Here is a 15,317-nt window from a genome sequence, read left to right as displayed (position 1 = left end):
CCTCTTTTTTTTTTTTTTTTCTTCTAAGAGATGACACATTGGAGTAGAGGGAGTACGTTAGAAAATAAAGGTGGTACAAAAACAAGATCTCAATAAAAAACATTTATGTGTATATTAGGTCCTGCTTCATGTCCATCATTGGACATAGATATCATTATGGGGATTAAAGAAGTATTAGACACGATTCCCTCCCTCCACTTAGGGAGACCATCATCTACAGGAGAAGGAGAGACCTGGACAGATACACATCAAAAAAGAACAGAACAAAACAGTGTTTACCAAGAACCAAATAAAAGGGGCCACACATTAAATAATGTAGTTCCAGAGAGGCAATAGATGTGAAATTAGGAGATCTGGGCTCAAATATCATCTTAGATTTTTGTTAGCTGATTTCATTGTTGTGGTTGTTCCTTCTACCCTTACATTTGTAACTCGATCGATTGATTATTATTGATTTCATGGGTACGTGTGTCTACAAAACCTACTAGCAAGCAACCAGCTCCCTGAAGATGAGCCTCTGAAAACCAATCTTATTCTCAGTCAACAGAAACCTTAGGACATGCTATGATGGACTTTTCCACCTTGGTTGGACCAGGCCAGAGCTAGGGCTCCCACTTCATAGCATTGGAATGGAAATTCATGGGGGTTTTATTAGGATGAATATTGTTACTAATAAATCTGCCTCTGTTCCTACCTTCAGGGCCACCCATTTATCATGCAGTACAATGATGGGAATGCTGAAGTGGTCTCCATGTGGGTGTGCAGGATGCTGGAGGAGAGACGGACCCAGCAGGGGCCCCAGTGAGCAGGGAGATTTCAAAAAGGAGCCATAGAAAGAAAATCCTGCCACTGACTTTTAAAAATAGAAATCCGCAATCTATCGTGTCGTCATTATGCTCACTACACAGCGTTATTTCCAAGCACCAGAAGAGCCTGGGGGAGCACCATACCTTCCGAGTCGGAGGGAATTCAGCAGAACTCCTTGTTGCCTTCTATGCTGTCTCACTGACTAACCTTCGGGGACCTGGATCCCCAGGACATAGCCTCCAGCCACAAGTCGGCCATTTGGGCAGCCAAATGTGTCCATTTCAGCCCTATGAAATTATTGAACCTGAATCTTTTGCTACTAAATAAATGACAGAGTGATGGGCCCAGGGACCCTGGATATTCCCGTTTCCTTTATGGCCTTTTCTGATATTTTTTGGCTTTGTTGTATTTTTTTAAATGAGAAAAGAGTAGGGGGAAGGGAAAGGGATTGGAACTCCCAAGAAAGGAAAGCTTCACTGTGTCATATAATAACAATAAAAGCATTACAACTTTTTACCACCTCATTTAAGTTTTGTTTTGTGTCATCTATCCCAAATATGAATGTCTGAGAAAACTTAGAATGGAACAGAGCTGAAAAGCACTTTAGATCAATCAATCAAATCCACAGGCATTCATTAGCACTTAATAGTTGCCAAGTCTGTTAGGTGCTATGTGTACACCCACAAAGGTGAGACCATTCCTGCCCTTGCAGAGGTTACATCCTACTTACTGTAAGAAGCGCAAGGCCCAGAAAGGAGCTTTAGGGACTCTGCAGGCAATAGATAGCCATTTCTAGTCGCCATTTTCCATCGGTAACAGAGACGTTAAATGATTTACTCAGTCAACAGCATTAGTTTGCAGGTAATTAGCAAAGCCAGTTTAGAACTCAGGCCTTCTAACTTTCATCTATTCTGCCTCCCACCAAACCATGCATCTGCGTTTAGTATCAATATTTCAATTAATAAAACCTTTGTGTACATATGTAGATAGACACAGACAGATTGTATAAATATAATATTAACTGGAAAAGAAAATAGCAACTTCTCCAGTATCTTTGCCAAGCAAACCCCATGGATAATATTGCTGTGGTCCATGAGATCATAAACAGTCTGATATGATTGAACAAGAATAAAGATATATATTCAAATATATAAGAACATTGTCAGTCATTTTTGGAACATCATGGAAACTGGGAGGGATGCGCCAAAAGACTGGAGAATGACAGATACCTCAAATTTCAAAATAGGAAAGAAAACAGGCAAGATCAGAGAACTTGACTTAGAATTCCTTGGGACATTGTGAAATAAATAACTAAAGAGAAGATTTCCAACATCTAGAAAATGGGAGTAATTACAAAGAGCTGGCTAGCATGATTTCATTTAGAACAAGTTCTGCCACCAATGATGAAGGGAAGAGAGAGACTAGAGACAGTCTGGGATATACATTTTCAAACATTGCCAGTAATTTTTTGCTTGAGTATATGTATTTGATACCAAAAAGGGTTATTGGTGAGGTTTGTTTTAACTTGTATGGAAGATCTGGGGGGGGGGAGGGGGGGGGGGGCAGAATTCATATAAGAATTCTATGTGGCCTCCCTAAAAAATAGAGAAAAGAAAGAGGGTCATTATAGCATTATTAATGTACCTGAAGAAAACAAAAGAGGTTCAAAAGGAAACACAAATAGGACAGTTTTGAAACTAATATGTTCAATTTATTGTAGTCTTTATAAAAATGTAAGCTGTGTATAATAGAAAATCATGGTTACATAATTATAATCCTCATTTTCTTTTCAGCATCCTTGGAATTGCTATGTTTGATTATGTCTGTCAAAGATAGAATAACAGAAAATGAAATTTCTTTTTAAAGAGCAAGTCTCGACAAACCTCATTCCTGTTTGATTACTACACTAGTAGATAAGGGGAATGCTGTGAATATAGTTTACTTAGATTTTCGCAGAGCTATTGATAAGGTATAGCATATCATTCTCCTGGAAAACATGGAGAGATGTAAAATCAATTGATTCAGAACTGGTTGGATCACTAGACTCAAATAGTTATTAATGATTCAATGACAATGTGACAAGAGGTGTCTAACAGAGTACTCCAGGGATCTGTATTTAGTCCTGTGCTATTTAACATATCAACGACAAATAAAGATATAGATAGCATTTTCATCACACAGTTAACACAGTGCATAGGAGATTTAGGATTCAAAAAAAGAGTCTTGATAGGCTAGAGCACAGGGTTGACTCTAATGAGATGAAATTCACTGGGGGAAAATGAAAGGTCTTGTGCTTGGATACAAAAAACCAACCTCACAAGTGTGAGATGGGAAAAGGGTGTGCAGGCAGCCATTGTTTTGTATACAATTCAATGGTCTTAGGAGACTACAAACTCAAAAAGAGTCATCAGTGTGATATGGCAGCCAGAAAAACTGATGGACTCGTGGGCTGTATTAAGAGGAACATGACATCCAAGAAGAGGGAGATGAGAATCCCATTAAATTTTGCCCTCCTCAGACCACCTTATTTCTAGAAACTGGAATTTTAAAAAGATAGTCCCCTCACACAGCTCCCTAAGAGTAGAATTTGTTCCTCAAGTATCCACCTGGAATCATAGTTCTAGCCTTAGTTCCAAATGTTATATGTATTTTTTTCTCAGGTTCTCCCATCAGAGCAGAATTAAGCAATTCAGGTGGAACTATAAGCTACAGGGGTTTTCTATATATGTGTATGTGTGTGTGATGTGATTGTATATTTGTGTATGTGTGTGTTTTATCTAGCATTGACTGGTATCAACTATCCTTGTGGATGCCTTTCTCTAGGCTCTGTTACTTCATCAGTGTAGGAAATTCTTCTGCTAAGGTCTCTTTTAGACCTAGAAGATAGTCTATAGTCTATATATAATAGTCTATATGAGTAGCTGTGCTAAAAAAAAAAAAAAAGTTATTCACTACCCACTCCCCCCTTAGTTTTGTTTTGTAATTCTGTCTTTTTAAAAATTAAATTCATTTGAAACCATCATTGTGAGAAGGACTCTATAGGCTTCATCAGACTGATAAAGACATATGTGACAGAAAAAAAAAAAAAAAAGATTAGACCCTCTTCCTTTATCAGAGATTTTGCCCAATCCATTACTTTGAAAGATATCAAAGCAATTGTAAAGTGGTTTCCTTCTCTTTCAAGGCTCCAACTTCCACAATAAAATTATTACATTCTATACAGCAAACATTTTTAAACACCTGCTATGTTCTGTGCAGTCTTCAAGACTGAGAATACAAAGACATAGTAAAATCATATTTGACCTCAAAGAGATTACATTCTTTTTTATAGCTTTTTATTGACAAAACATATGCATGGGTAATTTTTCAACATTGACCCTTGCAAAACTTTCTGTTCCAACTTTTCCCTTCCTTCCCTCCACTCCCTCCCCTAGATGGCAGGTAGTCCCATACATGTTAAACAATATATGTATACATATTTATACAGTTGTCTTGTTGCACAAAAAAAATCAGATTTAGAAAGTAGGTAAAAATAACCTGGGAAGAAAAACAAAAATGCAAGCAATCTACACTCTGTTCCCAGTGTTCTTTCACTGGACATAGATGATTCTGTCCATCACTGATCAATTGGAACTGAACTGGATCCTCTCGTTGCCGAAGACATCCATTTCCATCAGAATACATCCTCATACAGTATTGTTGTTGCTGTGTATAATGATCTCCTGGTTCTGCTCATCTCACTTAGCATCAGTTCATGTAAGTCTCTCCAAGCTTCTCTGTATTCATCCTGTTGGTCATTTCTTACAGAACAATAATATTCCATAACATTCATATACCATAACTTATTCAGCCATTCTCCAATTGATGGGCATCCATTCATTTTCCAGTTTCTAGCCACTATGAAAAGGGCTGCCACAAACATTTTGGCACATACAAGTCCCTTTCCCCCTTTTTTATAAGAAGATTACATTTTAATTGTATGTTTACAATAACTCAAGTATCTCATTTCTAAAGGAAGGTTCTATCTTATGGTACCATAGGAAGAGAAGAAGGAAGGAAGGAAGGAAGGAAGGAAGGAAGGAAGGAAGGAAGGAAGGAAGGAAGGAAGGAAGGAAGGAAGGAAGGAAGGAAGGAAGGAAGGAAGGAAGAGCAATATAGAGAAATGTATATTATCTTTACTAACTCAGTATTATAGAAAAGCTTCTAAGTTTGGATAAGAGAGAACTAGGGGAAAAAAGAAAGAAGAGGCTTGCTACTGGGCTCTTGAGTATTGAACAGAAGCAGAATGCTGGAAACACCAAAGAGAAACCTTGCTCAGTTTGAAATTTCATTGACCACACGCCCTTCATGGATTTCTAACAGCCCCCAGCAGTGTTGTCAGAGACTAAGTATAAGCAACTGATCACAAATTCCTCTCTTCCCTGAAATCCTCAGAGATCTCCTGGAAAACTGGGGGCAGGACAGAGGGTGTAGAAAAACATCAAGAGCTGAGGAAACCAGAAAGACCACCCTGCACTGATGCTGAGAAAAGTGAGCAGAACTGGAAGGACAATCTAGAGAATGACAAACACAGAGGAAAACTATTTTGAAAGATTTTAGAACTCTGACCCATGCAATGATGAATTATGAGTCCAGAAGACTAAAGATTAAGTATACTACTCTCCTTCTGCCAGAGTTGATGAATTTAAACTACAGAGAGAGAGACACTGACTTTTGGGCAGAGCCTGTGTGGGAATTTGTTTTTCTGGACTATGCATCTTTATGGTGAGAGTTTTATTTTTCAAACTTACCACCACCATCACCAATTGGAGGGGTCAGTGGGAGATAAATATTATGAATCCTTGAAAAATTAATGATCTTATTTATTAAAATAGTCCAAGCCCAATGCACTATCGGGGCAGCTAAGTGGTATAATTGCTAGAACTCTGGGTCTAAAATCAGGAAGACCTGAATTCAAATTTCTTCACATACTTATTAGCTGTGTGACCCTGAACAAGTTTCCTCAGTTTCCTCATCTGTAAAATTGGGATAATATTAGTATTTACTTCCCTGAGCTATTGTGAGAATGAAATGAGATAATTGTAAAGTATTTAGTACCACGCCTAGTATACATGAAGTGTTATATAAATGCTTTGTTGTTATCCAGTTATTCAGTTGTGTCTGAGATTTTCTCTGCAAAGACATTAGCGTGTTTGTCATTTTCATCTCCAGTGGATTAAGCCAAATATGTTTAGTGACTTGCCCAGGATCACCCAGTTGATAAGTATATGAGACTACATCTGAAATTTGAACTCAGATCCTCCTGTATCCAGGTCCAGTGTTCTACCCACTGAGCCATTTAGCTGTCCATAATGTTAACTGTCAACTTCATCATCACCATTACCATCATCATCATCACCACCACTGCCATCAGCATCTCGGGCCCCGTGCTGCTTCCAGTGAGAGCAAGAATGTCACTTAACCAACTGAAATAGATTAAAATGTATGGAGGACCTAGCAGTCCCACAACCACGTGAGGAATTTTCTGCTGAGCAACTGCAAATATTAGCTGTGACTTTGGATAGAGTCTGGAAAAGACTTGGTTTCTTCCCTTAGAGGTATCATTTGTCTTGTTCTGAAGCCTCGAAATCGCAGGCATGAACTTATAGACTAAAGTTTGTCTTAATTGCTCTTGTGTCACCGACTCTCTGGCAGATAACAGCACAATGAATGAGTCGATGGGGCTGATCCCTCTAGGTCCTTCTTCTAAAGTGAGACAAATTTCTCTCCTTTGAGCCAAACAGTCTATAGGCAGCTCTTTCATTTATTTATCTTCCTAACAGTTTGCATTAGCTTGCAATGGATAAAAAGTCTCACTGTCCTCAGATTTAGTTAAAAAAAAATTCAGGCAAAGCAGAGAGATTTGCTTACTGGGAGGAGAATAAAGAGAGAAGGGCCTGGGAAGAAATGAGAAAGGTATAGAATGTAAACTCCTTGAGGTCAGGGACTGTCTGACTTTACTTCTTGTTGTTGTCATTGTAGTTGTTCAGTTGGGCTTACTATTCAAGACCCCATGATCTTGAACATGGGGTTTTCTTGACAAGGATACTAGAACGGTTTGCTATTTCCTCCTAACTTCCTTCCTGAAGTTATGTGTCTTGCACACAACTAGTAAGTGCCTGGGGCTGAATTTGAACTCAGTGCTTTTTGACTCCAAGTCCATCCCTCTGTCCACTCAAATCTCAACCTGCTGCTTCTTTCCTAGCAGGAAACAAAGTCTCTCTTGGAGAAGAATAAGAGGAGAAGAAGCTAGAGAGCTTTATTTACCTCCCTTTGAGCCACACAGAAATAACACCCCTAGGCTATGCATTGGGACTGTTCCTTCCCAACAGTAGTAAGCAAAAATGCCCCCGTTCATTTCCAGGCCCTCTGCCAAAGCTCTTTCTACCAACCAACACAAGTAAATCTAACCAGTTCATTCTCAGAATCTGAAAACCTCTGTGTGTGTGTGTGTGTGTGTGTGTGTGATGTATATGACTGTGTGTGAGTATGTGTGTGAGATGTATGTAAATGTGTATGTGATATGTGTCTGTGAGGTATGTATGATGTATGTGGGATGTGTATGTGAGTGTGTGTATGTATGTGTCTTTTCCTTCCTTGTGGAGGGAAAGGAGGAGGGTAGAAGAAAAATACCAAGCTTTGCAGTCAGAAAAGACCTAAATGTGGCTCTCTTCAACAATGAGATGATTCAGGCCATTTCCAACGGTCTCGTGATGAAGAGGACTGTGGGAACTGAGTGTAGATCACAAAATAGTATTTTTACTCTTTTTGTTGTTCTTTGCTCGCATGTTTGTTTTCTTTCTCATTTTTTTCCTTTTTGATCTGATTTTTCTTGTCCAGCATGATATTTGTGGAAATATGTATAGAAAAATTGCACATGTTTAAAATATGTTGGATTACTTAATATCTGGGGGAGGGAAGAAGGGAGGGGAAAATTTAGAACACAAGATTTTATAAGGGTTTATTATGTTGAAAATTATCCATGTATGTGTGTATCCATGTATGTAATTTTTTAAAAAATGAACCTTCCTGATTCCAAGCCTAGTGCTCTATTCATTGTACCACCCAGGCTCTCTATTTCAATGTCATTTAATTACTTCTCCTTTAAGAGATTCACTTCCATCACCTAGAAAACAGAATGGATAATACCTTGGACTATATCCTTGATAAGATTCTTGTGAAGACATTATTTTATAAATTGTAAAGTACTATATAAATGTAAACTGTTACCTAACCAAAAAAAGAAAAGACCAAAGCTGGACTTTTGGAGAATGTAGTAAATGTAGAAGCCAGTTAACCTCTCTGAGCCTCAATTTACAAGGTAGGAGTCTCATAAAATGGACTAACACTGGTTCTCAGAGTTGTTATAGGGAAAAAGCTTTGTATTTAGATACAATCTATATCAAAAATGATCTCTCTAAATAAAGCATGGGTCGCCTTCCCCCCAAATCATTAAACTCCAATGGCTCTCTATCACTCCCAAGATCAAATATAAAATCATCTCTTTAGTGTTCAAAGCCCTTTTTCAACTGCCTCGTCTCCATGATCTTTCTAGTCTTCTTACACCTCAAGATTCTCCATCCAGGGAGCCTGGCCTCCTTCATCTTTCTCAAACATTATTCTCCTTTCAGCTCCCAGCATTTTCTCTGACTATCCCCCATTCCTAGCAAGTTCTCCATCCTCATCTTCATCTATTGACTTCTCTGACTTCCTCCAAGTCCCAGCTCCCCTACCTTTTACATCAAGCCTTTCTTCTTCCCTCTTGATTCTACTGCCTTCCCGTTGATTCCCTCCAATTTATTCTGTGCATAGCTTATTCGTATCTAGTTATTTGCATGTTGCCTCCCCCATTACACCATGAACTCCTTGATGAACAGGGGCTGTCTTTAGTTAGAGCAGTCCTTGGCATACAATAGGGGCTTCATAAATGTTTATTGAGTGATTTCAATGGTACAAGGAACTCCCAGAGAAGAAATTTCCTCTGCTCATGCAGATCAGCACTTGCCTTACAGCATAGAGATTTTTTTCAGGGAGGACGATTTATATAACAACATTATAGGAAAAATGACTTTGAAATATTTAAGAACTGATCAAACAGGGACTAATCTTGATTCCAGACAGCAGTACTTTATACCTCCAGACAAAAAGGAGATGGACAGAAGATACAGAATAGGCACACATTTTCAGACATGGCCAATATAGAAATTCATTTTGTTTGAATATGTCACAAAGATATGGGGGTATTTTTTCTTCCCAATTTGAAGACTGGGATGTTTGGAAAAAGTACTTTTAAAAAACAGTAATAAAAAAAGTGGCATTGAAGCATTTTTAAAAGCACAGGGGAGAAGAGAAAGAACGCCAGAAAGAATCACAAACAGCTTGGAAAGTTTCATGTTAAATTTATTATATATTTTACATATGAGATCCTCAGTTTTGTGTACAATCTTTTTTTCTGCTATACTATCGATGTAAAAATGCTCATTTTCTTTGATATTTCAATTCAAAATGTAAAAAAAAAAATTAAGAGAGAGAGAGAGAGTTGGGATGGGGGGGGGTCTGAGAGTGGGGGAACGAGAATAAGAGGTTGTCACTTTCCCAGGGTCATATAGCCAGTATAGAAGAAAGGATATAAACCCAGATTTTTTTTGAGTGTTATATTCTCAGCCCAACAGCCATTCTCTCAAAATTATACACTATTATAATAATGTGAGCCACTTACTGCTTAACTGGACTCCTTCTGGAAACAGATCCCCAAGTCTAGCCTTCCCCAGCTCCTCTCCACCTGCCTTCCCTTCCCCCATCTCCAGCACACATGGACTCACACCCCCTCCCTTTAGCTGATCTCCATTCAGTCCCTTTACGTGACTAATATTCCTTCATCTTAAGAGAGTAAATGCTTGTGCTAAATGAGAACATAGCCCAGAGCAAAGATGTCTTCAAGTTTTCCATTTAACTTCATTTCTTTCTGTATTGAGGAAAGAAGGGGGGAAAAAGAAGCTGCTAATGTATAAGCTCCAGAATTCCACAGATTTCACCCAACAGGCAATGAGAGCATCGGAAAGCTTTAACTCTATTGTAACATTAAAGCAACCATTGCTGGGCTTAAGGGCTAGGATACTGTTTACCCTTTTTCACTCTGTCATAGGACCTTTTTGTACCAGGCCCAAGTATGCAGCCTGACCTAGCTCAGTTCTGTTAGCATCTAGTTCTAGTGACAGTAGGAGGTAGGCTTTGAATGCTCATATTCTTTGGCTTATTAAACTCCCATTTTAATGTTCTGACTACAAATTATTCAAAGCTTATGTTTAGGTCTCCCTTCTAAATCTTCCCAAAGGAAGGAGTAAAAAGGGAATCAATCTACAATGTAAAACAGGAACAGAACAGGTATTTTATTCCATTACATTGTGGAAATACTAAACATAACAGACTCACAATGTAAATTATCAGAATGACTTAAACAGGCTTTGGTAAACTTATAATCACTTACGATCTGCTGAAAGGCTGATTTTTAAACTGTCAGAAGGTAAATCAATTTGCAGGAGTTCTGACCAGACATTTTGCATTTTTTCCCTTGTTGCTAACTTCACGCAATGGATGAAACAAGACTCTGAAAGTCACAAGATTGCCTCTAAGCCTGGACACATGCATCTTGACATCCCTAGGGCTTTCGGATGGCTCTCATGAGAAAATTCGACCTCTGGTATTCTACTTTATTTACAGAAACCCTTCCATTCCAGTGTGCACTGAAATCACAATTAGGCTATTGTTGAGCTCTCCTATTTATACCAAGTTTCCAGAACGATCTCAGCCACATTAGCTTGGGGGAAAGTTCTGGGAAACTACTTTAGAGGAATAGATAATCTCTAAGAACTGAAAAGTGGCCTTTCATACATAACAGCCAGGCCATGGAAGAGGCAAATAAAGCTATATCTTTTGGGTATGATATCTGAATAATGGATCTATCCCAAATCTGAGGGGATAGGAGAGTGGAAATAGGAAGGGATGATGGTACAGATACCCAAGTTAAGGGGGTTTCATATCAATTTTTCATATGTACATAGTATCTCTCCTTGGTAGATATAAGCTTCTCATGGTCAGGAACTTTTTACTTGTGATTCTTTATTTTCAGTGCCTGATGTAGTACTAGGCCTAGAACATAGGACAGGTTTCATACATCCTTGTTGATTGATTGATCAACCTGAAATGGAAATATAGAATAAATACATTTGTTTCATTTTACACACACACACATACACACACACACACACACACACACACACACACACACACACACCATGATTGAGAAGATACTGCACTTCTCCCCACTCTTACTTACCTTTTCCCATCCTATCAGAATGCGTCAAGTACCTTTCCTCTATAAGACTCCCTCTAATGCTCATTTTTAACTTTTTTAAAAATTTTTTAAATTTGTGTTCACATATTTTGTTTGTATATCTCATTTGTTTCTAAATTTATCCTTTCCCTTCTCCTACCCAACAAGTTCTTTGATGTTTATTTTAGCCTGATTTTGTTTATACACAGAATATTGGGTATGTCCATGATGAAGAAGAGACCCACTCTTAATTTTGTGTACATATTACCTATACTGGTAGTGTTTTAAAATTATTTGAATTTCTTTAATATAATTAGCAGATCTCTAGTTGATCAGTGGAAAAGGTTAGGTTCACAAGACAGAATAGTCAACTATAGCAATCTAGTGTTTGACAAACCCAAAGATTCTAACTTTTGGGATAAGAATTCATTATTTGATAAAAACTGCTGGGATAACTGGAAATTAGTATGGCAGAAATTAGGCAAGGACCCACACTTAACACCATATACCAAGATAAGATCAAAATGGGTCCATGACCTAGGCATAAACAATGAGATTATAAATAAATTAGAGGAACATAGGATAGTTTATCTCTCAGACTGTGGAGGAGAAAGAAATTTGTGACCAAAGATGAACTAGAGACCATTACTGATCACAAAATAGAAAATTTTGATTATATCAAATTAAAAAGCCTTTGTACAAATAGAATGAATGCAAACAAGATTAGTAAGGAAGCAACAAACTGGGAAAACATCTTTACAGTTAAAGGTTCTGATAAAGGCCTCATTTCCAAAATATATAGAGAACTGACCCTAATTTATAAGAAACCAAGCCATTCTCCAATTGATAAATGGTCAAAGGATATGAACAGACAATTTTCAGATGATGAAATTGAAACTATTATCACTCACATGAAAGAGTGTTCCAAATCACTATTGATCAGAGAAATGCAAATTAAGACAACTCTGAGATACCACTACACACCTGTCAGATTGGCTAAGATGACAGGAAAAAATAATGATTAATGTTGGAGGGGATGCGGGAAAACGGGGACACTGATGCATTGTTGGTGGAGTTGTGAACGAATCCAGCCATTCTGGAGAGCGATCTGGAATTATGCCCAAAAAGTTATCAAATTGTGCATACCCTTTGATCCAGCAGTGTTACTTCTGGGCTTATACCCCAAAGAGATACTAAAGAAGGGAAAAGGACCTGTATGTGCCAAAATGTTTGTGGCAGCCCTGTTTGTAGTGGCTAGAAACTGGAAAATGAAAGGATGCCCATCAATTGGAGAATTGTTAGAGTTCAAATGTTGGAGTTTGTTCTCAGAGGACAGCCGGTTTAGAGGCTTAGAGCCCTTCGGATGTCTCCAAATCCAAAGGTTCTGTCCTTCAGCCTCTGCCTCTGCCTTCTTCTGCCTCCAACAGAGATGGAAGATCTCTCTTATCTCCTTCTGGGGGCCCAGGCACCAATTTGCCGCGGAGAGAGGGCTTCTGGCGTAGCTCCACTGAAGTCTGTCAAAAGTGTTCTCTGCAGCAGAGTCGTTTCTCTCGAGTCTAGCGCGATCAGCCAGCCAAGAGGAAAAAATGTATTCTGCCATAGATCCTTCATCGCTGGCTTTTTATCTGCCTCTTCTGAGAGAATGGGATTATGGGTTTTCTCCCATAGTGCTCTCTGGCCCAATGACTTTAAGGGAGGTGTGAACTCTCTTGAAGTTAGAAAGTGTACTTTGTGAAGCTAGCATACTTGTGGAGTCCAATGAGTAAAGGTGGGAACACAAGCCTTGTCTTGATTAGTTCTACTTAGTACCTTGTTTCAGGTTCTGGCCAAAACAACTTCTTGTAAGATTAGATCAACTCTAATTACTTAGCAGTTAGTAAGGATTCCAACAGAGAATGGCTGGGTAAATTGTGGTATATGAATGTTATGGAATATTATTGCTCTGTAAGGAATGACCAGCAGGATGAATACAGAGAGGCTTGGAGAGACCTACTTGGACTGATGCTAAGTGAGATGAGCAGAACCAGGAGATCATTATACACTTCGACAACGATATTGTATGAGGATGTATTCTGATGGAAGTGGATTTCTATGACAAAGAGACCTAACTGAATTTCAATGGATAAATGATGGACAGAAATAGCTACACCCAAAGAAGGAATACTGGGAAATGAATGTGAACTATCTGCATTTTTGATTTTCTTCCCGAGTTATTTTTACCTTCTGAATCCAATTCTCCCTGTGCAACAGGAGAACTATTCAGTTCTGCAAATATGTATTGTATCTAGGAGATACTGCAACATATTTTACATATATAGGACTGCTTGCCATCTGGGGGGGGAGGGGTGGGGTGGAGGGAGAGAGGGGAAAAAATCGAAACATAAGCGAGTGCAAGGGATAATGTTGTAAAAAATTACCCTGGCATGGATTCTGTCAATACAAAGTTATTATTAAATAAAATAAAATTTAAATTTAAAAAAAAAGAATGAAGAAAAACAACAGCAGCAACAATCTAAATAGTAGTTCCATTTAAGATAAAGAATTGCAAAGCTAAACAGGCTCTGGACAATACTGACCACATCAGGCAGTTTTTCACTTTCCAGTATATTACATTGTCCAATTGCAAGAAAATTACCAACCAATAGCTTTGGTTAATTTTCTGAATAAAATGAACTACCTATCAAAAAAATATATATATATATATAATTAGCAGATCTCTTATCTCTTCTATGTGTGTACTCCCTCCAAAAATGCTGGCTGTAACCTATTCATATTCCCACATGCATGTTCTATAAATCATTGGGTAGTCAATTCAGAATTGGACTGAATTTTATCCTCCAGTCCAATACCCTCATTTTACTGAAAAGGAAGCTAAAAGGCCCAGAGAGATGGCACAATTTGCTCAACATCACAAGTAATAAGTTGGAGAACTGGGATTTGAATCCAGGTCACTTGACTCCAAATGCCATCTGCTTTCTACAGCACCACAAATGCATCAAAGAAGGTCCATCCAAAATGCTGGGGGACTTGCTCTAGTTCCCTTGATAACTGGGTAGATAGCAATGAATGATCCTTAACTCTGTCATATATCCAGCCCATTTTTTTTATGGTCAAACCTCTTTCTGAGGACTATAAAAGTAAGGGTAGTATTCTAGAAAGGTACCTAGCCTCACAAACGTACTAGCTGTGTGACCCTGAGCAAGTCATTTAACTCAGTTTCCTCTAGTGTAAAATGAACTGGAGAAGAAAACAGCAAACCACTCCAGTACCTTTGAAAAGAAAACATTAAATGAAATCATGAATAGTCAGACATAAATGAAACAAATAAACAATCATTCCCTAGCTTTTGAGCTAAGAGTTCTTAATATGACAATATAGAGAGGTAGTGGAGAAAAAGGTTCTTTCACCACTATCCTCTTTCTTATGGCAAATAAAACTAGAAAAGAAGGAAGTCTTCTTGGGGTACCAGCAGAAGGTAAAAGAAGAATGAACCACATGAAGAGATCTAGGTTAGTGGCCACATAGAATAATCAGGTAGGTCTAGATATTAGCTAGAAAGTGTGTGGAATAGGGAGATAATAAAGAACTTACAGGAATGTGTGAATTCTTTTTCTGTATTTTATTTTCATTATTTCTATGTCTCTGTGATCTGCATAAGTATAATATGTTCAGGCCCATATTTACTTGAGCCTTGGCCAGCTATAACCATATTTACTTAACCTAAGCTGATGACATTTATCAGTATTTGACATTTATCGATATTTAGACTATTAGTTTAAACACTGTCTGCTTGATTATATAAAGCCTGACAGCCTGATTTTCTGTTTCCTAGAAATCAGGTGATTTTGGGGAAACAGAAACCTTCCATTCCAATCTCTTGGGATAGCAACAACCAATTAGATGCCTCCCCCTCCCTTCTCAATGCTCTCTTACTTGTGATGTAATCTCTTATATAAAAGTTGTGTATCTTTATTACTTCTTTAGTCCTCCTACCTTGAGCTTTCTCTTTCCCTTATCTCGTGGATGGACTGTTCATCTTCATGAGAATTAATAAACAATCTTTCTGCTTTCAACTTTGAGTCATCTCTGAGTAGTCATTTTGGGTAAGGGTCTTTATGTCCCACACAAAAGTGAATAG

At 38.1% G+C, this 15,317-nt stretch overlaps 1 protein-coding gene across 6 annotated transcripts in view; it reads left to right on the top strand.

The window, feature by feature from the left end:
* MAP2K5 (mitogen-activated protein kinase kinase 5) overlaps positions 1-1,331 on the top strand; it is a 317,449-nt gene extending 316,118 nt beyond the window's left edge. For 3 of the 6 annotated variants that reach the window (XM_051980795.1, XM_051980794.1, XM_051980793.1), the window contains one exon: positions 701-1,331. In XM_051980795.1, the coding sequence (XP_051836755.1) occupies positions 701-805 (105 nt within the window). In that variant the 3' untranslated portion in view covers positions 806-1,331. The remainder of the gene's footprint in view (positions 1-700) is intronic. The other 3 variants (XM_051980799.1, XM_051980797.1, XM_051980796.1) reach the window with 2 other exon arrangements.
* The last annotated feature ends 13,986 nt before the right edge of the window (positions 1,332-15,317 follow it).

This window comes from Antechinus flavipes, chromosome 2 (genome assembly GCF_016432865.1).
Source record: "Antechinus flavipes isolate AdamAnt ecotype Samford, QLD, Australia chromosome 2, AdamAnt_v2, whole genome shotgun sequence".
Lineage (NCBI taxonomy): Eukaryota > Metazoa > Chordata > Mammalia > Dasyuromorphia > Dasyuridae > Antechinus > Antechinus flavipes.
This window is presented reverse-complemented; position numbering and strand designations above follow the sequence as displayed.